We start from the raw sequence: 25,540 nt of genomic DNA, 5'->3' as shown, positions 1-25,540 counted from the left end.
TTTTTTTGAGTTGGAGTCTCACTCTGTCGCCCAGGTGGAGTGCAGTGGCACACTCATGGCCACCGCAGCCTCTTGACCTGCTGGGCCTCTGGTGTTTCTTCCACCTCAGCCTTCCAAATAGCTGCAAGTACAGGCACATGCCACCATGCCCGGCTAATTTTTTGATTTTTTTGCGGAGATGAGGTCTCACCAAGTTGCCCAGGCTGATTTCGAACGCCTGGGCTCAGACAGTCTTCTTACCTTGGCTTCCCAAGGTCCTGGGATTATATGCATGAGCTACCACGCCCAGTCTATAGCTATATAATTTTTAAGAAAGGACTATAATTCTATAAAATTGTGTCACAATATATATAGTTATTGTATCTTGAACTTAATATGGAAATCTTATGAATCTACTCAGTCCCCTTCAATTTGTTAATGTGAGTATGGTGAAGGAAAAAGTTGGAATCTTGTTCTGTAGCATAATATAAAATAACTTATGTCAAATTCCTAAGTATTTGTTTTGTTTTGTTGTTGTTTTTTCAGTGGACTCAGGCAATCATTCCACCTTGGCCTTCCAAGTAGGTGGAACTATAGCAATGTGCCACCACGCCTGGTTAATTTTTTGATTTATTGTAGAGATGAGGTCTCACCAAGTTGCCCAGCCTGGTTCAAACCTGTGGGCTCAGAGAGTCTTCTCACCTCTGCCTCCCAAAGTTCTGGGATTACTGGTGTGAGCCACTACGCCTGGCTATACCCTTTTATTCTTTATGTGACTAGACTGAGGGTTTTACTAATCTTTCTGTTTTGCTTTCCTTTTAATTATAAATTATATCTTTAGATTGTTTATCTCCCTTCTCATTTTACTGTACGTGACCAAAAGAAGCCATGTAGTACCATGAATGCTTTGATGCTTAGATGTTTCTTCTGCCAGTTATCCTAGTTCATTGCTGTCAAGCTTTGCTGTCCACAGAGTCCTATGATATGGACACAGTTCTGCCAAGTTCTTTACAACTGTGACAAGGATGGCTTTTACTCTAGTTTTTGACACCTCATTTCTGTCTGCGACCTCATCAGAATGGCCTTTACTATCCATGGTTCTACTAGCATTCTGATTGTGACACTTAAGTAACCCCTAAGAAGATTTAGGCTCTCATTGCAGTTCTTGCCTTCTGAGTCCTGACCAAAATTGCCCTTAACTAACTCCATGAGAATACAGATAATTTGTAGCTTGCACCTCCAAATTTTTTCAACCTCTATCCATTACCCAGATCTAAAGCTGCTTCCACATTTTTCAGGTTATTTATATCAACATTCCCATTTTGCAGTATCAATTTATGTCTTAGTTTGTTTCATAGAATACCATAGACTGGGTAATAATACATAATGAACAAAAGTTTATTTGGCTCGTGGTTCTGGAGGCTGAGAAGCCCAAAAGCACAGTGCCAGCATCTGGTGAGGTATTTCATGCTGCTTCATCCCATAGCAGAAAGCAGAAGGGCCAGAGAGGGTAGGTAAGGGAGCAAGAGATTGAATATAAAACCTCAGGCACTTTTATAATTGGTGTTAATCCATTTATGAAGATGGAGCCCCCATGACCAAAATCCCCTCTATTAGGACCCACCTCACAATACTGTTGCATTGGAGATTCTGTTTTCAACACATGCATTTTGGGGGGCACATTCAAACCATAGCACTTGCCTCACTAATCCTACATGTGATATAAATATTTTAAGTTGATAAGTGGTGTAGATTTCATTTTTCGGCTTTACTGTGCATAACTTAAGTCTAAACTTTCATAGTTTTTCTTTAACGAGATGTTGAAATTTCATAATAAATGAATGAAAAAGATTCATGCGAATTTTATTTGTGTATTTATACTAGATCATGCTTTGCGATTATGGAATATCCAAACGGACACCTTGGTGGCAATATTTGGAGGCGTAGAAGGACACAGAGATGAAGTTCTAAGTGCTGTAAGTTGGATGCTACAGGGCAGTGCCTTTTAGGTTTACATAGCTCTGAAAAATCCCCATGGAACTCTTTCCTTATAAGAAAGCATATGTTTGTTTCTTATAACCTGTCAGGTAAACATTTCATTTATGTTTGACATACAAGATTTTAATCTTACAGATGAAGGAATAAGGCAAGTAAAGGCTGTTATTTGTGGGGGGTTTGTTTTTAATTACCTGTACTTTATACCAACACCTGGATTCTCATTATTAATTTTTTTTGAGTCGGAGTCTCCGTTGCTCAGGTTGGAGTGCAGTGGCCTAGTCCTGGCTCACCACAACCTCAACCTCCTGAACTCAGTTGATCCTTCTACCTCAACCTCCTGAGTCACTGGGACTATAGTAGCTGTCACCACACATGACTAATTTACTGATTTTTTGTAGAGATGAGATCTCACTATGTTGCCTAGGCTTGTCTCAAACTTCTTGGCTTAGGCAGTCCTCCTATCTTGGCCTCCTAAAGTGCTGGGATTACAGACATGAACCACTGTGCTTGGCCTTCACACTGAGTTTTAGAAAACTTGTTTCCAGCTCTACTCTTGTGGTGCTGTGGTATTATACAATAACCAGTAGTTGGGTCTGCTTAAAGATAATCAAACACTTTATTTATATTGATGTTTTATAATTCAGTGTCCTATTATAATATGATACTACTATTTTTAGTCAGGCTTTAGATTTTTACATTGTTTTAGCTTTATTTATATTCCATGATTTCCATCAAGCTCACTTGTTTTCTTTAAAAATTTTATATTTCTTCAGTTCTTTTTCATTTAACTTGGTAAAAGGCACCATATATTGAGGCATGTCACATTTTAATTGGAGGAACTAAAATATTCTTATAGTTGGAGTTTGTGTGCCTTTGTGAGAATCATATCTACTTTGGGAATACTCTGTCATCTTGAATTTTCTAAAAGTTGCAGTAGCATTCTACATACTGACTTTATGTGTGTAATAACCAGTGTACTGTTCTTTATTAAGAACCCTGAGGAAATTTTGTTGCTCTTGACAGTGACATAACTAAAAGTAATGCACTTGTAAATTCAGTAAACTGAACAGAGTTCTTAGGTTCTTATAAAAAGTGTACATAAAAAGGTTTATAATTAATTCAAAGGTTGGATTAACACGTAATAGCTAGGTCAGTAAGGGAAAAATATCCCCTTTTAATAGAACGCTCTACTACTTTTTCTCAGATTGAGAGCAAGAGATTTTATATATCTCGTCTGTATAATATAGGAATTTACTACTAGAAGGATAGATATGTGAGATTTTCATTAAGTCATGATGTGTCTTGAGCTTTTTTTTTGAGTAGGAGTCTCACTCTGTCACCCAGGCTGGGGGGGGCAGTGGCACATTCCCGGCCACCACAGTCTTTATCTTCTGGGTTCAGGCTATCTTTTTACCTCAGCTTACAAGTAGCTGGAACTACAGGCACATGCCACCATGCCTGGCTAATTTTTTGATTTATTGTAGAGATGGGGGTCTCAGCAAGTTGCCCAGGCTAGTTTCAAACCGTGGGTTCAGACAATCCTTTCACCTCGGCCTCCCAAAGTGCTGGGATTATAGGTGTGAGCCACCGTGCCCAGCCTAGTCTTGGGCTATTTTAAATATCATCTATGTGCCTCAGTGTCTACCTGTGAAATAAGGTTATAATAGAATATCTGCCAGTTGCCTATTAAAAATTAGTTTACAGCAAATGAGAAAGTTAAAGTCTGATATTTTCTTTATTAGACTTTTAAGAAAATTCATGTAAGTGAGCTCTAAAACTAGCATAATTCTTTGAAATATTTTGACTTAGAACTGCAGGCAAAGTTAGATTTCAACTGTTTAAGGATTCATGTATTTTCACATACAGATATCAATTTCATTGCTTGATCAGGGTTGGACAAGAAAAGTAATGTAACTGTTTTAGCTCCATGTATCATGGAATAATTATTCTACTGTAGCATTTGATTTAACTTCAAAATCAAGCAAAAGAAATATTTACATGTAGTTGAATAGAACTAAGTTCAAGTAATTTTTTTTTTTTTTTTTTTTTTTGCCTTCCATATTATGAAAACTCACATTCTGGTGGTGACAAACCAATTAAAACTAAATCTTGAAAGTAGTAAACTGGCTGGGCTTGGTGGCTCAGCCTGTAATCCTGCGCCTTTGGGAGGCTGAGGTGAGTGGATTGCCTGAGCCCATGGGTTCGAGACCTGCCTGGGCAACTTGACGAGACCTCATCTCTACAATAAATCAAAAATTAACCGGGCGTGATAGCGCGTGCCTGTAGTTCCAGCTACTCGGAAGGCTGAGGCGGAGGGATCACCGGAGCCCAGCAGGTCGAGGCTGCGGTGGCCGGGAGCAGCCACTGCACTCCAGTCTGGGTGACAGAGTGAGACTCCAACTCAAAAAAAAAAAGAAAGTAGTAAACTGATTTGTGGCCTATATAAATTAAACCCAAAATATAGTTAATATTGTGATTTGAAATACAATTTTCATTAATTATACATCAGGTGAAAGTTGAATAAATATAACTTGGGGCTATAATTTATATACTTAAACTTTTCTGTTTTACATATAGGATTATGATCTTTTGGGTGAAAAAATAATGTCCTGTGGTATGGATCACTCTCTTAAACTTTGGAGGATCAATTCAAAGAGAATGATGAATGCTATTAAGGAATCTTATGATTATAATCCAAACAAAACTAACAGGTAACAGTTGTGGTATTTAAAACAGTGTGCTATATTGTACTGTTGAATAGGTGTGGGTTTTTTTTCAATATGAGTCCCCAACATTTGAATTTAGAAGCCCCTCTTAATAACTTCAAGGCATAATTTACACACCATAAAATTAACCCCTTTTAAATGAAAGTCTTTTATTTTTAATGTTTGTGGCTTCATTTTCAAAATCTCCTTTAATTATGTTTTCATCTTAATTTAATAACACATTCTATTTATTTTTACTTAGGTATGCATAGCCTTAGCTTTTTAAGTATAAAAATTCTAAATCACTTAATTATTGTGGAATAGGGAGAGTAAAGGACTCGAGCAATGTTATATAGCATTTGTTAACTATATAATTCTAATTCAAGACAGTAAATCACAATTTTTATAAATGGAGTTTTTAGCTCAAAGTCATAATATGCTGTCCTCTAAATGATGTTCACTTCATAAAATGGAGAAAATTTAAATGCAGAAGTTTTGCTTCATGGTGTCATAGGGTGGAAAATTTTGGAGTTTTTTTTTTTTTTAGCCAGGGTCTCGCTATATTGCCCAGGCTGGAGTGCAGTGGCACAATCATAGCTCACTGCAGCCTCAATCTCCTGGGTTCTGGTGATCCTTCTGCCTCAGCTTCACAAGCAACTGAGCTGGGACTATAGGTGTGCACCACTTGGCTAATTTTTAAAAATTTTTTTGTAGAGATGAGACCTTGCTATGTTGCCCAGGCTGGTCTTGAACTCCTGGGCTAAAGCAATCTTCCTTCCTTGGCCCCGCAAAGTGCTGGGATTATAGGCATGAGCCACCACACCTAGCCTAGTTTTCTTAATATATTTTTGAAATGCCTCAATTCTTTTATATATATATATGTGTGTGTGTGTGTGTGTATTTCTTTTTTTTTTTTTTGACTGGGAGTCTCACTCTGTTGCCCAGACTGGAGTACAGTGTGGCACACTCAGCGGCCACTGCAGCCTCGACCTGCTGGGCTCAGGCAATCCTTCCACCTTAGCCTTCCAAGTAGCTGAAACTACAGGCATTTGCCACCACACCCAGCCAGCATTTTTTGATTTATTGTAGAAATGAGGTCTCGCCAAGTTACCCTTGCTGATCTGGAACCCTTGGGCTCGGGTAATCCTCCCACCTCGGCCTCCCAAAATGCTGGAATTATAGGCATGAGCCACTGCGCCTGGCCCTAAATGCCTCGATTCTTAATGCAGTAACTGTCTTTTTTAGTATCTTACAGGCAGGCTGTCATTAACGCTTTTACTATGAACAGCATATATCTGTATATGTTAACTTTGTTGATACTTTTGTCTTAGATAGCTAGATTTTATTCTAGTTATTGAGCCACATTACTAATAGATTGTTAGTTAAATCTGTAAGCAAATATTTCAGTGCACTAACATTCATCAGATCTCAGTGGCCTCTAAGAGATATTACAACTTTTCAGTTTTTTACTTTGAAATACCAGGCACCAGTATGATATTAAATTCATATGTATGAATTATTTTCTAAATCTGTGAAATAAATACAGATTATATTTCACACTTTACAAAAATTAACATTGTGTTTTGCAAATCTTCTCCTTGAGAGTTTAGCCATAAGATTATAATATGTACTTAGCTAAAAAGCAATTATCATAATTATAAGAGAATTAAGAATTTATATCAGATTATTCATAACATTTTAATATTTTAACAAAGGATCTCAGAATTTGAATTTGAAGGATTGTTTGAGATGAAGCAGCCCAGTATACTTCTTAGATATGAGGGGAAAGGTAAAGAGTGGACATGTGAGTTGTGTAAGACAGCTAATTCAGGGCATATTATACTTTATAGTTATTTCTGATTAAAAACAATTATAGATTAGAAATGTTGGGTGTACTATTAGTTAAATAACACCAGAATTAGCAGCTTGTCTTGCTTATTGTCTTCTTACAAATATCTCTATGGAAAACATAGTGCCATATTTTAGTTTCCTAAATACAGAGTTATATGGAAAAGTCCTAACATGTGTCAACTTCTTACACAGTATCATTTTCAGAAATTATTGCTCAAGGCAGAACTGTCATCTAAACTTAGCTTTAGCAGACTTCGAAATGATGTTCCATGTTCCTAGAAATCTTACTGTTTTTTGAAAAAAAAAATTTTTTTTTGAGTTGAGGTCTCACTTGTTGCCCAGGCTGGAGTGCTGTGGCACAATCATGGCTCACCTCAAGGATGGCTCACCTCAGCCTCCTAGCTGGGCCTACAGGCATGAGCCACCATGCCTGGCTAGTTTTTAAATTCTTTGGTAGGGATAACATCTTGCTTTGTTGCCTACATTAGTCTCAAACTCCGGGGATCAAGTGACTCTCCCCTGCTTTTGCCTCCCAAAGTGCTGGGATTACAGGTGTGAACCACTGCACTTGACCTTCTTTTGAAATATTATAGATATGTTGACTTTCATAGACTGTTAATGCTTAATTTTAAAGGGTTGAGTAGGTAGCTTAGTATATTTTATATGAGAAACTTACTACCCCTACAACCAGATCTTAAAATAATTGGTTAGGATAGCCAGAATTGAAGTGATGTGTATTAAAAGGCAAGAGGCTGCCACTTTTATAAATGAAATATAGGACGAGAATAAAATTGAGTAGCAGATAATGATAGAAAATAATCAAAAATAGAATGAGACTTTGGCTCTAAGCAGATAAGATATTCAGTTGCATCAGGAGCACAGAGAATTAATTATAATTAAAATCATACATTTTGTTTTTCAAAGTTTTATAAATCCAAAAATGAAAAAGAGTGTGATTCTACTATAATTTTTTCTTTTAACTTTTTACATTTCCATTCTCCCTTCAGGCCATTTATTTCTCAGAAAATCCATTTTCCTGATTTTTCTACCAGAGACATACATAGGAATTATGTTGATTGTGTGCGATGGTTAGGCGATTTGATACTTTCTAAGGTATGGTAACTGCAGTTAAGCTGTACTTCATTTTGTGTGTGTGTGTGTGTGTGTGTGTGTGTGTGTGTAAACTTTGCAGGGAGCACAGTTTTTATGTAGTTTGCTAAATTGAATGACAGAAAGGAAATTGCCTTTTTTTTTTTTAGTCTCATATTTGGAAACTTGTTTTTGGGGATAAAACATCTGAGTGAATTATAATTATTTGTGCTCCAGTAAGATGAGAGATGTAGCCTATAAGGTGGTAGTGTTCTCTGATATTTGATATTGTTGCAAGATAACCAGTAACTAGAGCCAACAGGTTTTTTTTTGTATGTGACTATTTTCAGTAAAATTTATTTACAAAAACAGGTGGCTAGAGTTGGCTCATGAGCTGTTGTTTGCCAACTCCTGCTCTAGCGTGTTGTTGGATTTGTACAGATGCTCCTCGACTTAAGATGGGATTACATCCTGATAAATCTATCATAAATTGAAATTATCGTAAATTGAAAATGTATTTAATACACCTGCTGAACATAATAGCTTAGCTTAGCCTACCTTAAAAGTTGTCACAACACTTAACATTATTAGCCTGCAGTTGGGCAAAATCGTCTAACATAGAGCCTATAGTAAAAAAAAGTTGAGTATCTCATGTACCGCATATCATTAGCCCAGAAAATGCCAAAATTCCAAATTCCAAGTATGTCAAAATTGCAACAATTTTGTAACATTGTAAAGTTGAAAATCATTAAGTCAGGGGTCATCTGGATGTGTGTTATATATATATTTTTTTAGCTGATAATTTATTAGAGACGTTATTGGTGATGTCATATTAACATTTAGGAGTGTCAAATTTGGAGAAATGGCTATCTAATTTCTTTTCTTGATGTCTGGATTTCAGGCCACTTCACATTTTCTTAAGCAAAGCCTGATTTAGTTTTTTCTTGGCCTTATGTGTATAGTTTTCCTGGTTTGTTTGTTTGTTTGTTTGTTTGTTGCTTAAACTTTTGATCTTGAAATAATTAGATTCATAAGAAGTTTGAAAGATTGTGCAGAGAGGTCCCATATGATCTTACACAATTTCCCCCAGTAGTTACATCTTATATAACTAATAAAATCCAGGAAATTGACATTGGTACAATGTGTGTGTATAGCTTTATATCATCTTATCACATGACTCTTGTCATTTCATGAATGTTAAAGTTTGGGACCTTTTAAGATTGTTTTTTCCCACTCAGACCCTTGATCCATTCGAGTTGTTGTCTGAATGTAGTTCTCCTTTTATATTGCTGAGTAGTATTCCATGGTGTGGCTGTATCATAGCTCATTCATTCATCTGTTGTAGGACATTTTGGTTATTTTCAGTTGTGGGCTATTACAAATAAAGCTGCTAATAAACAGTTGTACAGGTTTTGGTGTGGACTTAAGTTTTTCATTTCTGTGGGTAAATGCCTAGGAGGGCAATTGCTGGGTCATGGTTAAGTTTGTTTAGTTTTTTTAAGAAACTGCCAAACTATTTTCCAGAGTGGCCGTGCCATTTTACATTCCCACCAGCAATGTATGAGAGATCCAGTGTCTCCGAATCTTCGCCGGCATTTGGTATTGTCATTATTTTTTATTTTAGCTGTTCTGATAGGTGTGTAGTGATATCTCATCATGGTCTTAATTTGCATTTCCCTGATGGCTAGTGATGTTGAACATCTTTTTCATGTGCTTACTTACCATCCGTATATCCTTTTTGGTGATGTCTCTTCATATCTTTCACTCATTTTCTAGTCAGATTGGTTTTTTGTTTTTTTGTTTTTGTTTTTTACTGTTGAGTTTTGAGAGTTCTGAATATATTCTAAATATGAACCCTATGTGAGATATGTAGTTTGCAAATATTTTAAGTCTGTATCTTGTCTTTTCATCCTCTTAACAGGGTTTTTCACAGAGCAAATGTTTTTAATTTTTATGAGATATAATTTATTGACTTTTCTGAAAAATGGTTTTATGGATCATGCTTTTGATATTGTGTCTAAAAACTTCACCAGGTCCTGGACCTTAAAGATTTTTCTCCTATTTTCTTGTAAAAATGTTGTACTGCTGTGTTTGATATTAAATGGGTGATCCATTTTGAGTTGATTTTGTATAAGACTATGAAGTTTAGGTTGGAGTTCATTTTTCCCTTTTAGATATTCAATTGCCTCAGCAGCATTTGTTGAAAGACTATCCTGTCTCCATGGAAGTGCTTTTACACCTTTGCCAAAAATTGTTTGGCCCATATGTGGGACTGTTTCTGGTTTTTCTGTTGTTTCAATGACCTGCATATCTGTCTCTCTAGCAGTACCACATAAACAGTCTTCATTTTTGTAGCTTTATAATAAATTTTAGAATTAGTGGATTTCTCCCACTTTATTCTTTATTTTTCTTTCTTTCTTTCTTTTTTTTTTTTTTTTGGTCTTTTTGAGTAGGAGTCTCACTGTCACCCAGGCTAGAGTGCAGTGGCATGCTCACAGCCACTGTAGCCTCTACTTGCTGGACTCAGGTGATTCTTCTACCCCAGCCTTCCAGTAGCTGGAACCACAGGCATTCGCCACCATGCCCAGCTCATTTTTTAATTTATTGTAAAGATGAGGGCTTGCCATGTTGCTCAGGCTGGTCTCGAACCTCTGAGCTCAGACAATCCTCTCACCTCTGCCTCCCAAAGAACTGGGATTACAGGCGTGAGCCACCGCACCCAGCTTTCCTTTTTTTTTTTCAAAGATGTTTGTAGCCACTTTAGTTCCTTTGCCTTTCCATATAAATTTTAGAATAATCTTTACATGTACAAAAAAATCTTGCCAGAATTTTTTTGGTGGGGAGAAAGAGATTTTGATTAGAGTTGTATTAAAGCTATATGTAACTTTGAGGGGATTTAATACCATTATCTGAGTCTTCTAATCCACAACTGTGGTATGTCTCTTCGTTTATTTAGGTCTTTGATTTTTATCACCTGCATTTTATAGTTTTTAGCATACAGGTTCCATTTATGCTTTGTTAGAATTATACCTAAGTTTTTTCTTTGAGCAATTACAAATGGTATTATTTTTTTAATTTTCATTTTTATGTGTTCATAGCTACTCTGTAGAAGTACAGTTAATTGTTGCATATTGATCTTGAATCTTGTGACTTAGCTAAACTACTTATTCTGAGAGGTGTTTTGTTTTGTTTTGTAAATTACTTGGGATTTTCTCTGTAGACCATCATCTTATCTGCAAATAGGAACAGTTCTTCCTTTCTGATGCCTTTTCAAATAGGAACAGTTTCTTCCTTTCTGATGCCTTTTCTTGCCTTTATGCACTGGTGAACTTTCAGTCCTGTGTTGAGTAGCAGTGGTTTTTTATTGCCATGGGATCAGGCAATCCTCTCACCTCCACCTCCCAAAATGCTGGAGTAGTGTTAAGAACAGACATTCCTGTCATTCATTCTTTCCCAATTAAGTATATTAGCTGTATGTTTTTTATAGATATTGTCTTCGAAATTGAAAAAGTTGAGAACTGTTTGTTCCTAAATTTTTTAGAGCTTTTTCATGAATGGGTGTTGTTTTGTCATATGCTTTTTGTTTTTTGTTTGTTTGTTTTTTGAGTCGGAGTCTCATTTTGTTGCCCAAATTGGAGTGCAGTGTCATGCTTACAGCCACTGCAACCTTGACCTGGGCTCAGGTGATCCTTCCACTTCAGCCTTCCAACTTGCTGGAGCTACAGGCGTGAGTTACCATGCCCGGCACGCTTTTTCTTTTTTTTTTTTTTTTGAGTTGGAGTCTCACTGTCGCCCAGACTGGAGTGCAGTGGCCGCTCCCGGCCACCGCAGCCTCGACCTGCTGGGCTCCGGCGATCCTTCCGCCTCAGCCTTCCGAGTAGCCGGAATTACAGGCATGCGCTACCACGCCCGGCTGATTTTTTGATTTATGGTAGAGATGAGGTCTCGCTGCCCAGGCGGGTCTCGAACCCGCGGGCTCAGGCAATCCACTCACCTCAGCCTCCCAAAGGCGCGGGATTACAGGCTGAGCCACCGAGCCCGGCTTACGCTTTTTCTTAAATCAGTTGATATGATGATGTGTTTTTTTCTTCTTTAGCCTGTTAATATAGTTGATTATATTAATTGGCTTTTGATTGTTGATCTAGCCTTATAACCCTGCAATAAATTACTTGGTCATGATGTATAATTCTTTTTTATGTTGCTGAGTTCTATTTGCTAATATTTTATTAAGGATTTTTGTGTCTGTATTCATGAGATGTATTATATTGGTCTAATTTTTTTTTTGTCTTGTTTTTGTCTGGTTTTGGTATTAGTAATATTGACTTTATAAAATGAATTGGCAAGTGTTCTGTCTTCCATTTTGTAGAAGAGACTGGAGAAAAAATAGTGTTAATTCTTTAAATAGTTGGCAGAATTATCCAGTTTAACCACTTGTGCCCAGAAATTTTTAAAGGGGATTTTTAAAATTATGAGTTCAATTTCTTTAAAAGTTATAGGACTTCAAATTAACTACTTCATATTGGGTGAGTTGTAGTAGTTTGTGCTGTTTGAGGAATTGAATTTTTCATCCCAGGTGAGATTTATGTGTACATAGTTGTTTGTAGTAGTCTCTTATTATCCTCTTGATTGTCTGGGTTTCCAGTAATAACCTCTGTTCCATTCTTGAAATTAATAGTTTTTATATTTTCATTTGTCAGTCTTTCTAGAGGTCTTTCAATTTTATTGATCTTTTCAAAGAGCCAGCTTTTGTTGTTTTTGTTGCTTTTAAAAATGTTATTGATATCTTCTCTTTTGTTTGCTGTGGGTTTATTTTGCTCAACTTTTACTAGTTTCTTCTTCCTCCCTCTCCCCCTCCTCCTCTTCCTCTTCTTCTCTGTCACCCAGGCTGGATACAGTGGCATGTTCACAGCCTCAACCTCCTGGGCTCAGGTAATGCTTCTACTTTAGCTTCCCAAGTAGCTGAGACTATAGGTACACACCCAGCTAATCTTTTGATTTATTTTTGGTAGATATGAGATCTCGCTATGTTGCCTAGGCTATTCTTGAACTCCTGGGCTCAAATGAACTCCTGAGTTCAAATGATCCTGCCACCTTGGCCTCCCAGAGTGCTGGGATTAGAGGTGTAAGCCACCATGCCTGGCCAACTTTTACTAGTTTCTTAAGGTGGGAGCTCAGGTGGTTGAGTCAATTTTAAATTTCTTGAGAATTTGTTTTATGATTCTGTTTTAGATATGTTTCATGGGAGCTTGAAAAGAATATATGCTATCAGGTAGAGTGTTTTGTGTTTATTAGATGCTGTGAGTTGATGGTGTTAAATTCTTTTATATCCTTACTGATTTTCTGTCTACTGTTTTATCAATTATTGAGAGAGAAGTATTGAAATCTTAGCAGCAATTGCGAATTTTTCTTCTCTTTTCAGTTCTGCCTCATGTTTTGCTGCTGCATTGTTTTGTACATTCACATTTAGTATTGCTCTGTCTTGGGGGCATTTATCATTATATAATTTTTTCCCAACTTTTTATTTTTAATCTGTGCTTATTATATTTAAGTTTGCATGACAAATATTTGGTTCTTTTTTTTTTTTTTGAGTCGGAGTCTCACTCTATCGCCCAGGCTGGAGTGCAGTGGCACGCTCACGGGCACCGCAGCCTTGACCTGCTGGGCTCAGGTGATCCTTTCGCTTCATCCTTCCTAGTAGCTGGAACTACAAGCGTGTGCCACCATGTCCAACTAATTTTTCTTGATTTATTGTAGAGATGAGGTCTCACCAAGTTGCCCAGACTGGTCTAGAACTCCTGGGCTTAGGCAGTCCTCTCACCTTGCCCTCCAAAAATGTTGGGATTATAGGCATGAGCCACCGCTCCTGGCCTGGATCATATTTTTTAATGCACTATGCCTATCTGTCTTTTACTTGGTATATTTATAACATTTATGTTTAAGCCTTAACATCTTAACATCAATTATTACTTTGTCTGCCATTTTTCTTTTTTCTTTCTCTGAGTTTTTCTTCCTAACTTCTTATAGGTTACATGGGCATGTTTTAGAATTCCATTTGTATAGTATTTTACTTATTTATAGTATTTTAGAATTTTATGTCTATACATGTAACTTATCCCAGTTAGCATTTTACGAACTCAGGTGAAATTTAGTGCCTGTCCTTCCCTTTACGTCACTTTGTTCTCCATTTATAATTGTTTTGAATATTTATTTTATATTTGAGAACCTCATCAGACAGTATTATAATTTTTGCTTCAGCCATCAAAGATAATTTAGAAAACTCGAGGAAAAGGAGAGTGTTGCATTTACTCACTTTGCTTTTTCTGTTCTTCCTTACCAATAAATCTTAAATCATTTTCTTTATATTTAGAAAACTTCCTGTAGCCATTCTTTTATGATGGATCTGCTGAAGACAAGTTCTCTTTCTTCATCTGAGCATGGCCTCATTTCCCCTTCATTCTTAAAGGATATATTCTCTGGCTTTGCAGCTATTTTCTATTTTTTTTTTTTTTTGAGTTGGAGTCTCACTCTGTTGCCCATACTGGAGTGCAGTGGCCGCTCCCGGCCACCGCAGCCTCGACCTGCTGGGCTCCGGCGATCCTTCCGCCTCAGCCTTCCGAGTAGCTGGAATTACAGGCGCGCGCAACCACGCCCGGCTGATTTTTTGATTTATTGTAGAGATGAGATCTCGCTGCCTAGGCAGGTCTCGAATCCGCGGGCTCAGGCAATCCACTCACCTCAGCCTCCCAAAGGCACGGGATTACTGGCTGAGCCACCGAGCCTGGCTGCAATTGAGTTTTTATTTTGGTTATAACAGTATTTTTCACTTCTAAAATTTCCATTTGCTTTTTCATATCTTCTGTTCTCTGAGACTTGCTTTCATTTTAGTGTTTGTGTTCATTTAAGCATTTTTATGATTGCTTCCTTAAATCCATGTCAGATAGTTTCGACATCTGTGTTATCTCAGTGCTGTCATCTGTTGATTATCTTTTTAAAGTTGAGATTTTTCTGATTCTTGGTATAATGAATGGTTTTTGATTGGGGCCTAGGTATTTTGGATATAATGAGACTCTAGATCTATTGCAGCAGGCTTTCTCTGACACTTTTTTAGCTGAGGAAAGGGATGGGAGTGCCTGGTGATTGCCAAGTGGGGGGTGGAAGTCCAGGTTCCTCACTTAGTTTACTTGGTGATAGTGCCTTATTACTGCTAGGCTGGGGTGGGTGTTAGAACTTTCCATAGACCTCAACTGACAACAAGCTGGCATGGAGGAGTCAGGAGGCCTAATATTGCTCCCCTAGTAGTCTCCACTCACATTGTAGGTCGTGGCCTCATGAGTGAACATCCTGACTCTACAAGGCCTTCTCTGATACCACCCCTGCCAGAGAGGAGGAGGAGGGTTACCCCTTGAGGTGCTTAGTTATAACCTAAGAATGTTTTTTTACTGGGCCCCCTTTGGTGGTTCAGGTGGTCCACAGATTTTTTTTGTGGTGTCTGGCTGCAGTAGAGCATTTGTTGTCTGAAAGTTTTCTGTCTGCCACTTTCTTGGTCCTTTGGTAGAAGGAGCAGGCTTTTGTTGAGACGAATTTGGTTTTTTCTTTTTTCTTCACCTTAGCTTTTCTGAGGTGCTGCCTTCTTTAGCATCTGGTCTGGAATACATAAGGCAAAGGAAAACCCAGGGGACACAACACTATTGTTCATGTTCTAAGATTTCTAACTCATCTACCTTTTCAAGTCTTAGGGTTATATGTGACATTTGGACTTTTAAGTTATACTTGGTGGGATGAATAGGAAAAAATATTTCTTTTTTTTTTTTGAGTTGGAGTCTCACTCTGTCGCCCAGACTGGAGTGCAGTGGCCGCTCCCGGCCACCGCAGCCTCGACCTGCTGGGCTCCAGCGATCCTTCCGCCTCAGCCTTACGAGTAGCTGGAATTACAGGCGTGCACTACCACGCCTGGCTAGTTTTTTGATTTTAGTGTAGAGATGAGGTCTCGCTGCCCAGGCGGGTCTCGAACCCGTGGGCTCAGGCAATCCACTCACCTCAGCCTCCCAAAGGCGCGGGATTACAGGCTGAGCCACCGAGCCCGGCTGGAAAAAATATTTCTACTCCATCATTTGGGTAGCAGAAATAAAAATCCAGTAGCTTTCTGTTCTTAGGACTTAATCAGACCACAGGAAAGGACTTCTGAATTTTAGGTGGAAAACTAAACTGAAATATATTGGTGGTCTCAACTCTGATGCTACATCAGAATCACTGGGAGAACACTGAAAAAAATAAATTATTAGACCTCACTTTCTAAATCTTGGCACAAGGACCCAGGAATTTTGTGATTTTAAAAAGGGCTCCAGATGATTTTGAAGTGTGGTCATCCACTAGCTCTGGCAACTTCGTTTTACCTCTCTATGCTTTAGTTTTCCATGAAGGAACTCTAGTAATTAAAAATTCTTTACCAGTGTAGTCAGTAATAGCACATGGAGAGATATTTTACAGTTCATCTGCTTTGGCCTTTCTCTTAGCGATTCAGATTCATAGACTTGGGGCCAGGATGAGTTTTTTGAGAAAACCCCACAGACTATTGCCGATTTTTACACTTAGGAGTCATCAAGCTAAGTGGTTTGTAAGGCACTTTACAGTTAATAACTTGTATAACAGACAATCATATAGTATGGGATTTCAGAAGTCTAAAAATGGTGGACAAGAAAAAATATGTTGTCCTCTCCCTAATCTTCCAGTGGTCCTGCTGTTAAACTATTGAAATGCCGGCGAATCCCACAGGTCTACCACCTGTATGACTATATTATATAGGTCTTCCTGTAAAACTCTAGGGGGCACTGTTCAGCTATACCAGGATTTCTCAATCCTGGTGCTGAGATTGGCCCAGATAATTCTTTGGGGGGCGGGTGCTGTCCTGTTCATCATATCTTAAGATGTTTAGTAGCATCTCTGGCCTCTACCCACCTGGGGACAGACACATTGCCACATGTCCCTTAGTGGACAAACCACCACTGGCCTAGACAGTAATATGAGTAGTGCTCACAGTTTTGCATTTTTTTCCTGTTGTATCATTTACCACTTAACTATAAAGTATGTGCCCAAAAATTGGTTGGTACAGTGTAGGAAAAGTATAACTTTACAGCCTATTTCAGTCCCATTCCATATCACTTTCCTTGATGTTAAACCATTGCTTTAATTGCCTTCTATTGACCAATTTGGTTATTTATTTTTATTTTTGAGTCAGAGTCTAACTGTGTCACCCAGGCTTGAATGCAGTGGCATGTTCATGGCTCATCATAGCCTTGACCTCCTGGGCTCAGGCAATTCTTCTGCCTCAGCCTCTTGAGAAGCTGGGACTACAGGCATTCGCCACCATGCCCAGTTAATTTTTAAAATTTTTTTGTGGAGGCAAGGTCTTGCTATGTTACCTAGGCTGGTTTCAAATTCCTGGCCTCAAGGGATTCTCCTGCTTTAGTCTCCCAAAGTGCTGGGATTAGAGACAAGCGCCACCCCCCCTGGCCTATTGCCCTATTTATAATTTGAGTTCTAAGGCCCTTTTTATGAGTTCATTAACTTTTCTAAGACATCTGTTAAGCAATCTGTTTGACACTGGGTGAAGACTTGATAGTTAACAAGGTCAAGAAAACCACTTGTGGTTAGAAATGAAATGGGAAATTGAATGGGGAAAGATGAAATGAGTGAAGTAATTAAGGGCAAGATTAGAGCCATATTATGAAGAGCCATGAAGTCTATTTCTTTGTGTTTATAATTGTACCTTTACCATAAAACACTTCAAATCTCTGAGTGTCAGAATATCTAGAGCTGAACTTGGTTTGATGTGGAAGGGAAATTGTGACTTCCAAAGTGACTATTCCAAGCAGTGTGATTTTTTTTTTTTTTTTTTTTTTTTTTTTGGTATTGTCTGATTCTGTTGACAGTCAGATTTCTTGTCCTCATATGTGGACGTTGACTGTAAATATACGTGAATGTATATCACTGTACTTGGTTCTAAGGACTGTTAATTCTAAAACAATAATAGAGAAAAGCCTTGTTTTTAATTGTTAAAAATTCAATCCTACAATTAATATTTTTTCTTCTCATTTTTCTCTTTTTTAGTCTTGTGAAAACGCCATTGTGTGCTGGAAACCTGGCAAAATGGAAGATGATATAGATAAAATTAAACCCAGTGAGTCTAATGTGACTATTCTTGGGCGATTTGATTACAGCCAATGTGACATTTGGTATATGAGGTTTTCTATGGATTTCTGGCAAAAGGTATCAGTATATTTTTTATATTTTGAAATGATTTGATTTATGAAAGACCATTATAATTCTAACTTTTTCTGTTGTGTCTGTGATCTTTTTCTTTTACCTTGATGTTTTATATTGATTACTTTGCCCTTTAAGGTTATTCATTCTGCCTTTGTGGGTTTGCACACCATCTGCAATACTTATTTTAAATGAAATAGACAGTTAGGTATCAGTGGTGGAAGTTATGTGTTTGTGTTCCATAACATAAGCATTAACATAACATTATTAAGATTTAATGTTTTAGTCATTAATGTTAATCTCCTTAGTAACTTTTTCCTGGAATAACTTAGAGAAAAATCGGAATGGGAGGTAGACAAAATACTAGGTATCTAAATTTTTAAAGAAATTGTTAGGACTTTGTGGGAAAAAATTACTCAGGCATTATTTCTGCAAGAAAGCTTTGGAAGAACTTTCCACAGCTTTTGCTATAATTCTTAAAGGCAGAGGAAAAATGAAGTGCCAGGCTAAATAGTAAATTGTAAAGCTCTTCATAAATTTGCAGAATACATTCTTATTTGCTTAAGACACTAGTGAAGTATTATTGCTCTTATTCCTGTTTACAGATGAGGAATATAAGATCCAAATAGTCAAGAGTGCACTCAGAGACTGGAGCTGACATTTATCTGAAATAAGAAAAATGTCTTAGAATTGCTTGAATGCTTTAAAACCTGGTGATTTTATTAATTTATATTTGAAAAAATATGTTTATACAGATGCTTGCATTGGGCAATCAAGTTGGCAAACTTTATGTTTGGGATTTAGAAGTAGAAGATCCTCATAAAGCTAAGTAAGTATTTATAACTTTTTGTTCAAAATTTCTGTCCTTTTCTCCAAAATTTTATTCCAGTATAAAGAATATAATGCTAGTCTCATAGTTAAAGTATTTCTTTTTTATTCAAATAGTGATTGTTTTTCCTGAGCACCTTGGTAATAAGTTATTTATCTTTTTTTTTTTTTTTTTTGAGTTGGAGTCTCACTCTATCGCCCAGGCTGGAGTGCAGTTGGCATGCTCACGGCCACTGCAACCTCAAACTCCTGGACTCAGGTGATCCTTCCGCCTCAGCCTTCCACATAGCTCGAACTACAGGCACATGCCACCGTGTCCAGCTAATTTTTTGATTTATTGTAGAGATGAGGTCTCACCAAGTTGACCAGGCTGGTCTTGAACCCGTGGGCTCAGGCAATCCTCCCACCTCGGTCTCCCAAAGTGCTGGGATTATAGGCGTGAGCTACTGCGCCCAGCCATTATTTATCTTTTTGTACAAATTATGTGATGCCTCTTAGACATCAATATATTTATAAAATATACCCAAATTTTATAAAATTTGAGATTGAGCTCTTAGTGAAGTATATTCTGATTTAAATGCTTTTCATATGACTTGGAACATTTGCTCGTTTTCTATTTCACTGTTTTAAGGTAGTCACTGATAACGTTATATTACAGTATTTAACTTGCTGTCATGTTTTTTCCCTAGATGTACAACACTGACTCATCATAAATGTGGTGCTGCTATTCGGCAAACCAGTTTTAGCAGGGATAGCAGCATTCTTATAGCAGTTTGTGATGATGCCAGTATTTGGCGCTGGGATCGACTTCGATAAAATACTTTTGCCTAATTAGACTGTATTGTCTGTGTAAAATAGATTTAATGTATCTTGCTAGTAAGAGCACATAGAGCATTTAGAGTTGTCTTTCAGCATTCAATCAGGCTGAGCTGAATGTAGTGGTGTTGACATTGTTTACATTCTTTGTACTGTCTTCCTGCTCAGACTCTACTGCTTTTAATAAAAATTTATTTTTGTAAAGCTGTGTGTTACTTTAGTTATTTTCTTTGTGATGAAAAAGTTGAAAGTAATAAAATTATGGCTTACACTTTTGTAATAGTCATTTTTTGTAGTTGTCTTAAACCAGAGAAAGGTATATTATGAAGAGTTTAAGTGCAGGCTCTAGAATTAAACTGAATTCAAATTTTGGCTCTGTACTGTGTGGCCTTGGATAGGTGACATCTCATTGCTGGTTCCTTTTGTGTAAACAGGAATAATGATACCTCGGGGTTATTGTGAGGATCAAATTACCATATTGTTAAGTTGTTTATAATTACTGGAGATTGTATTTACTTTTTTTTTTTTAATTGGGTTTCACCCTGTTGTCCAGGCTGGAGTGCAGTGGCATGGTGACAGCTTACCACAGCCTTGCCCTCCTAGGCTCAGACAGTCCTTCCACTTCAGTCTCTCAAGTAGCTGGGTCGACAGGTGCATGCCAAAGTAGTATTTAAAATTCAGTATAGTTAGAACACAATAATGTTTTTAAAAATTTTACCGTTTTAAAAAAAATATTAATTGCCATTAGATTTTTGCAACTAGGGTGTAATGACTCAAGTGATAGCTTATAATTTGCCCCTTTTTTGAACTGTTTCTGAAGCAAGGTCTACTTCCTTGTAAATAGTTAACCTTAGGCCAGGTGCCGTAGCTCACGCCTATAATCTCAGCACTTTGGAAGGCGTGAGAGGATTGCCTGAGCCCACAGGTTTGAGACCAGCCTGGGCAACTTGGTGAGACCTCATCTATAAATAAATCAAAAACTTAGCCAGGCATGGTGGCATGTGCCTGTAGTTCCAGCTATTTGGAGGCTGAGGGGGAAGGATGGCCTGAGCACAGCAGGTTGAGGCTGTGGTGGCTGGGAGCGTGCCACTGCCCTCCAGCCTGGGTGACAGAGTGAGACTCCACTCAAAAAACAAGTTTACAGCCGGGCTCGGTGGCTCAGCCTGTAATCCCACGCCTTTGGGAGGCTGAGGTGAGTGGATTGCCTGAACCTGCGGGTTCGAGACCCGCCTGGGAAACGAGACCTCATCTCTACAATAAATCAAAAAATCAGGCGGGCGTGGTAGTGCGCGCCTGTAATTCCAGTTACTCGGAAGGCTGAGGCGGAAGGATCGCCGGAGCCCAGCAGGTTGAGGCTGCGGTGGCCGGGAGCGGCCACTGCACTCCAGTCTGGGTGACAGAGTGAGACTTCAACTCAAAAAAAAAAAGTTGAAGCCTGACTAAACAGGAAAACTTTATCACCATTTACCCTCTTGGTTCAATGGACGCTTCCATTGTTTTATTCGAAATTTTAATAGTAACTTAAGTAGTAAGTAAATTCTTAACTCAAAAGCATCAGAAAAGACAAGAAATACTGCCATATCCTTTTAGCAAAATGAGGTGGCCCGGGATCTTGGAGAATACTGCATGATGAAATCCTTCCTGTTGCATGACAAACTGGATGAGGATATCGTCTTTCCTTTTGGTCCTTAGAAATATATTATTTACTGCTTGATTATTGAGTTGAGAAAATTCAAGGATATGGTCATCTGAAGACAGGCTAAGATTTAATTTATAGTGTACTATACAACCAATTTTATCACCATCATTAGAATCTAGTGTGCTGCAGTGTCCATCTCTATTCATCTTCTAATTCATTAAATAATTGGAAAACATCCTTTGTCAGTTTTCTTCTCATGAGTGGGATGTGAAAAATTTTGAATGCTCAACTATTCAATGAAAGCTGAGAGTAGACTGCAAAGATGCTGTCTTTTTTACATCTTAAAGTAATGCGATATTTTGGGCACTGAAATAAAGAGACTAAAGAATAACAATTTGTTTCAGTATTAAATCTTACTAGGTTATTTGTCTTTTTTCCTTTTATCGTTGTAATATTTTTTAAATGGGGTTGGGAATAATTGATGAGTGATTATGAATTCTTGACTTGATAAAATAGCAAATGTTTCTAGATATAAAGAAAACCAGATAATGTTCCATACATTATTTGAACTTAAAAGAGTCTGAAAGGGCTCATGTGTATGGCAAGATAGAATGAATTGTATTCTTTTATTAAAAACAAGAACAATTTATCTTTCTTTGAAGAACCACTAAGAAAGAATAAAAATCACGAGGTTCAAACTTTATAAATAAAACTGCCCAAAAAGGAAATTCAGAAACTTAAATTGGTTTCATTGGATCCTGATGGAATAACAAGTTAAAGCTAGTACAAATAGTGAAAGGTATCAGTCACATTCTTTATGCTCTACTTCTGTCCTCTCCTTTTCTTGGGATACTGAAGGGAAAATCTTTATTTAAAAACATCATAAAAGATGAATACTGTCACACCCTTTTAGCAAAAGGTTATCTACTGATTGATTCTATCTGGAGGTCCCCAGGGTGAGTTCTCTTATTAGCATACAAAAAGACATTCCTTTCGCTCTGTGATTCCAAGTGTGTTAGAAGCTCTTGCATTAGGAACCAGAAGCCAAGACTGTATATTTATTTTTTTATTTGGCAAATAACTATATATTTGTGGGTGTTATAGGTACAATGCTGTGTTTCCATACATGTATACTTTGTAGAATGAGCAAATCAGACTAATATATCTATCACATTCCTGATCTTAGAGGAAAAAAGATTTCAACTTTTTACCGTTGTGTATGATGTTAGCTGTGAGCTTGCATTATACGGCCTTTATCGTGTTGGAACATTCTTTCTATTCTGCATTATTGCAATGTTATATAGTTTTTGTCCTTCCTTCTGTTAATACGGTGAAGCATATTTATTGACTTATATTCAAACATTTTGTATCTCAGGGATAAATCCCACTTGCTCATAGTGAATGATTATTTTAATGTACTGTTGAATACAGTTTGTCTAGTATTTTGTTGAGAATTTTATGTCTGTGTTCACCAGGGATATTGGCCTGTAGTTTTCTTCTAGGTCTGGCTTTAGTATCAGGGTAATGCTGGCCTTGTAAAATGAGTTTAGAAGTATTACCTTCTCTTCAGTTTTTGGAAGAGTTTGAGAAAGACTGGTCTTGAACCCATAGGCTCAGGCAATCCTCTTAACCTCAGCCTCCCAAAGTGCTGGGATTATTTAATTGTTTGATAGGATTCAGCAGAAGAGCCTGGTCCTGGACTTTCATGAGGAATTTTTTCTTATGAGGCACAGTTGTAATGTCTCTTTTTTTTTTTTTTGAGTTGGAGTCTCACTCTGTCACCCAGACTGGAGTGCTGTGGCACACTCACGGCCACTGCAGCCTCGACCTGGGCTTGGGTGATCCTTCTGCCTCAACCTTCCAGCTAGCTGAAACTACAGGTACACACCGCCATGCAGCTACTTTTTGTGATTTATTGTAGAGATAAGGTCTCGCCAAGTTGACCAGACTGGTCTCGAACCCCTGGGCTCAGGCAATCCTCTCACCTCAGCCTCCCAAAGTGTTGGGATTATGGGCATGAGCCACCGTGCCCGGCAATATCTCTTCTTTTATTTCTGATTTTACTTATTGGGTCTTCTCTTTTTTCTAGCTAAGAGTTTGCCAATTTTGTATAGCTTTTCTAAAAAGTGACTATTGATTTTGTTGTTCTTTTCTACTTTCCTTGTCTGTATTTCATTTATTTATGCTCTGATCTTTGTTATTTCCTTCTTTCTACTAACTTTGGACTTAGTTCTTTTTTTCTAGTTCCTTGAGGTGTAACATTAGGTTGTTTGAGATCTTATTTTTTAAATGCAGGCATTTATTGCTGTAAACGTCCCTCTTAAAACTGTGTTCGCTCCATTCCATAAGTTTTTTTTGTTTTGTTTTGTTTTGGGTCTTTTTTGTTTGTTTTTTGAGTTGGAGTCTCACTTGTCGCCCAGGCTGGAGTGCAGTGGCATGTTCATGGCCACCACAGCCTTGACCTGCTGGGCTGTCTCAGGAGATCTTTCCACTTCAGCCTTCCAAGTAACTGGAACTACAGGCATGTACCACCATGTCCAGCTAATTTTTTGATTTATTGTAGAGATGAGGTCTCGCCAAGTTGCCCAGGCTTGTCTCGAGCCCCTGGGCTCAGGCAGCCCTCTTGCCTCTGGCTCCCAAAGTGCTGGGGTTACAGGTGTGAGCCACCGTGCCCAGCTTTCCCATAAGTTTTGTTATTTTTCCATTTTGTTTGACTCAAGATCTATCGATTTAGAGTTGGAGTCTTGCTATGTTTCCCAGGCTGGAATGCAGTATAATCATAGTAAACTATAGCCTCGAGACCCTGGGTTCCAGGGATCCTTCTGCCTCAGCTTCCTGAATAGCTGCAATTACAGGCATGTGCCACTGTACCCAGCTTTCACAGTATCTTTTAATTTTTTGACTCAGTAGTTGTTTTGTGTATTTCTTATACAATGTCACAGATAGCCTTAGAAAAGATAAAACAAGCTTTGATATATTGGCTATTGTGTTTCTTAAGAGACAAGCAAGACAGGGTGTTTTTTTAACTGCATACCTGAAAGTTGAACGTACAGAAGAAGGAAGAAGGTAGTGAATACAGTGTACTAGTAATCAAACTTCAACAATGATCAATATGTAGCCAGTCTTGTTATATCCATACATCTCCCTCAGATTATTTTGAAGCAATTCTAGACATCATTTTATCTGTAAAAACTTAGCCTACATTTCTAAGAGCTAAAGACTTAAGAAAAACCAATGCCGTTCTCACATTTTACAAAGTAATTTCTGAATTTTATATGCAGTTTATGTACAACTATTAAGAGAAATGTAAAAACCACCTTTTACTACCCAGAAACAATTGCTTTTAGTGATGGAATGTATTTTATGTGCATAATTTCTTTTTTTTTTTCTGAGTTGGAGTCTCACTCTGTCACCCAGACTGGAGTGCAGTGGCCGCTCCCGGTTACCGCAGCCTCGACCTGCTGGGCTCCAGTGATCCTTCCACCTCAGCCTTCCAAGTAGCCGGAATTACAGGCATGTGCTACCATGCCTGACTGATTTTTTGATTTATTATAGAGATGAGGTCTTGCCAAATTGGCCAGGTGGGTCTCGAACCCGCGGGCTCAGGCAATCCACTCACCTCAGCCTCCCAAAGTGCTGGGATTACAGGCTGAGCCACCGAGCCCGGCTTATGTGCATAATTTTAAAGAATTGTGATTGTACTGAATATATTTTATACACTACATTTTCAGATTGCTAATAATTCTTTAAATATTAGATTATTTTGCTTGCATATCTTTCCATATATTTCATTGACTATACCATTATCTGTTTAATGGCTTGTTTTGAATTCCTTGCTTCCAGATTTTTGTTATTACAAAGAATATTTTGGGCCAGGCGTGGTGGCTCACACTTGTAATTCCAGCACTTTGGGAGGCAGGAGCAAGAGGATTGCCCGAGCCCAGGAGTTTGAGAATAGCCTGGGCAACTTGGTGAGACCTCGTCTCTACAATAAATAAAAAAAAATTAGTCAGGCATTGTGGCATGCACCTGTAGTTCCAGCTACTTGGGAGGCTGAGGTGGAAGGATCACCTGAGCCTAGCAGGTCGAGGCTGCGGTAGCCATGAGCATGTGCACTGCACTCCAACCTGGACAACAGGACTCCTATTTCAAAAAAATTTTTTTGATTAACAGCCCAGTACACAAGTCTTTGATACCCCTTGGTACCATTTGTCTCAGGCATATTTGTCAGAAGTAGTTACTACTGGAAGTGTCTTTCTCTCTTTTAAGGTTGTACCAAAATACACTTGCCCCAACAGCATATGGTTTTATTGTTTTTAGTTCCTGTTTATATCTCTGAAGATCGGGGTGCTTTTTCTGCAAAGATCTGGATGGC

The 25,540-nt window shown here is 38.0% G+C and overlaps 1 protein-coding gene across 4 annotated transcripts in view; it reads left to right on the top strand.

Moving 5' to 3' along the window:
- The window catches only part of EED (embryonic ectoderm development), a 35,635-nt gene extending 15,901 nt beyond the window's left edge, over positions 1-19,734 (top strand). The window contains exons 7-13 of one of the 4 annotated variants that reach the window (XM_021718831.1): positions 1,864-1,955; positions 4,555-4,688; positions 7,541-7,646; positions 9,147-9,221; positions 17,730-17,888; positions 18,638-18,711; positions 19,400-19,734. In XM_021718831.1, coding sequence (XP_021574506.1) covers positions 1,864-1,955; positions 4,555-4,688; positions 7,541-7,646; positions 9,147-9,221; positions 17,730-17,888; positions 18,638-18,711; positions 19,400-19,526 — 767 coding nt within the window. In that variant the 3' untranslated portion in view covers positions 19,527-19,734. Of the gene's footprint in view, positions 1-1,863; positions 1,956-4,554; positions 4,689-7,540; positions 7,647-9,146; positions 9,222-17,729; positions 17,889-18,637; positions 18,716-19,399 lie in introns of those variants that run through there. The other 3 variants (XM_008071090.2, XM_021718835.1, XM_021718839.1) reach the window with 3 other exon arrangements.
- The last annotated feature ends 5,806 nt before the right edge of the window (positions 19,735-25,540 follow it).

Source organism: Carlito syrichta, unplaced genomic scaffold (assembly GCF_000164805.1).
Source record: "Carlito syrichta isolate Samal-C Ts95f unplaced genomic scaffold, Tarsius_syrichta-2.0.1 Scaffold112660, whole genome shotgun sequence".
Classification (NCBI taxonomy): Eukaryota; Metazoa; Chordata; class Mammalia; order Primates; family Tarsiidae; genus Carlito; species Carlito syrichta.
This window is presented reverse-complemented; position numbering and strand designations above follow the sequence as displayed.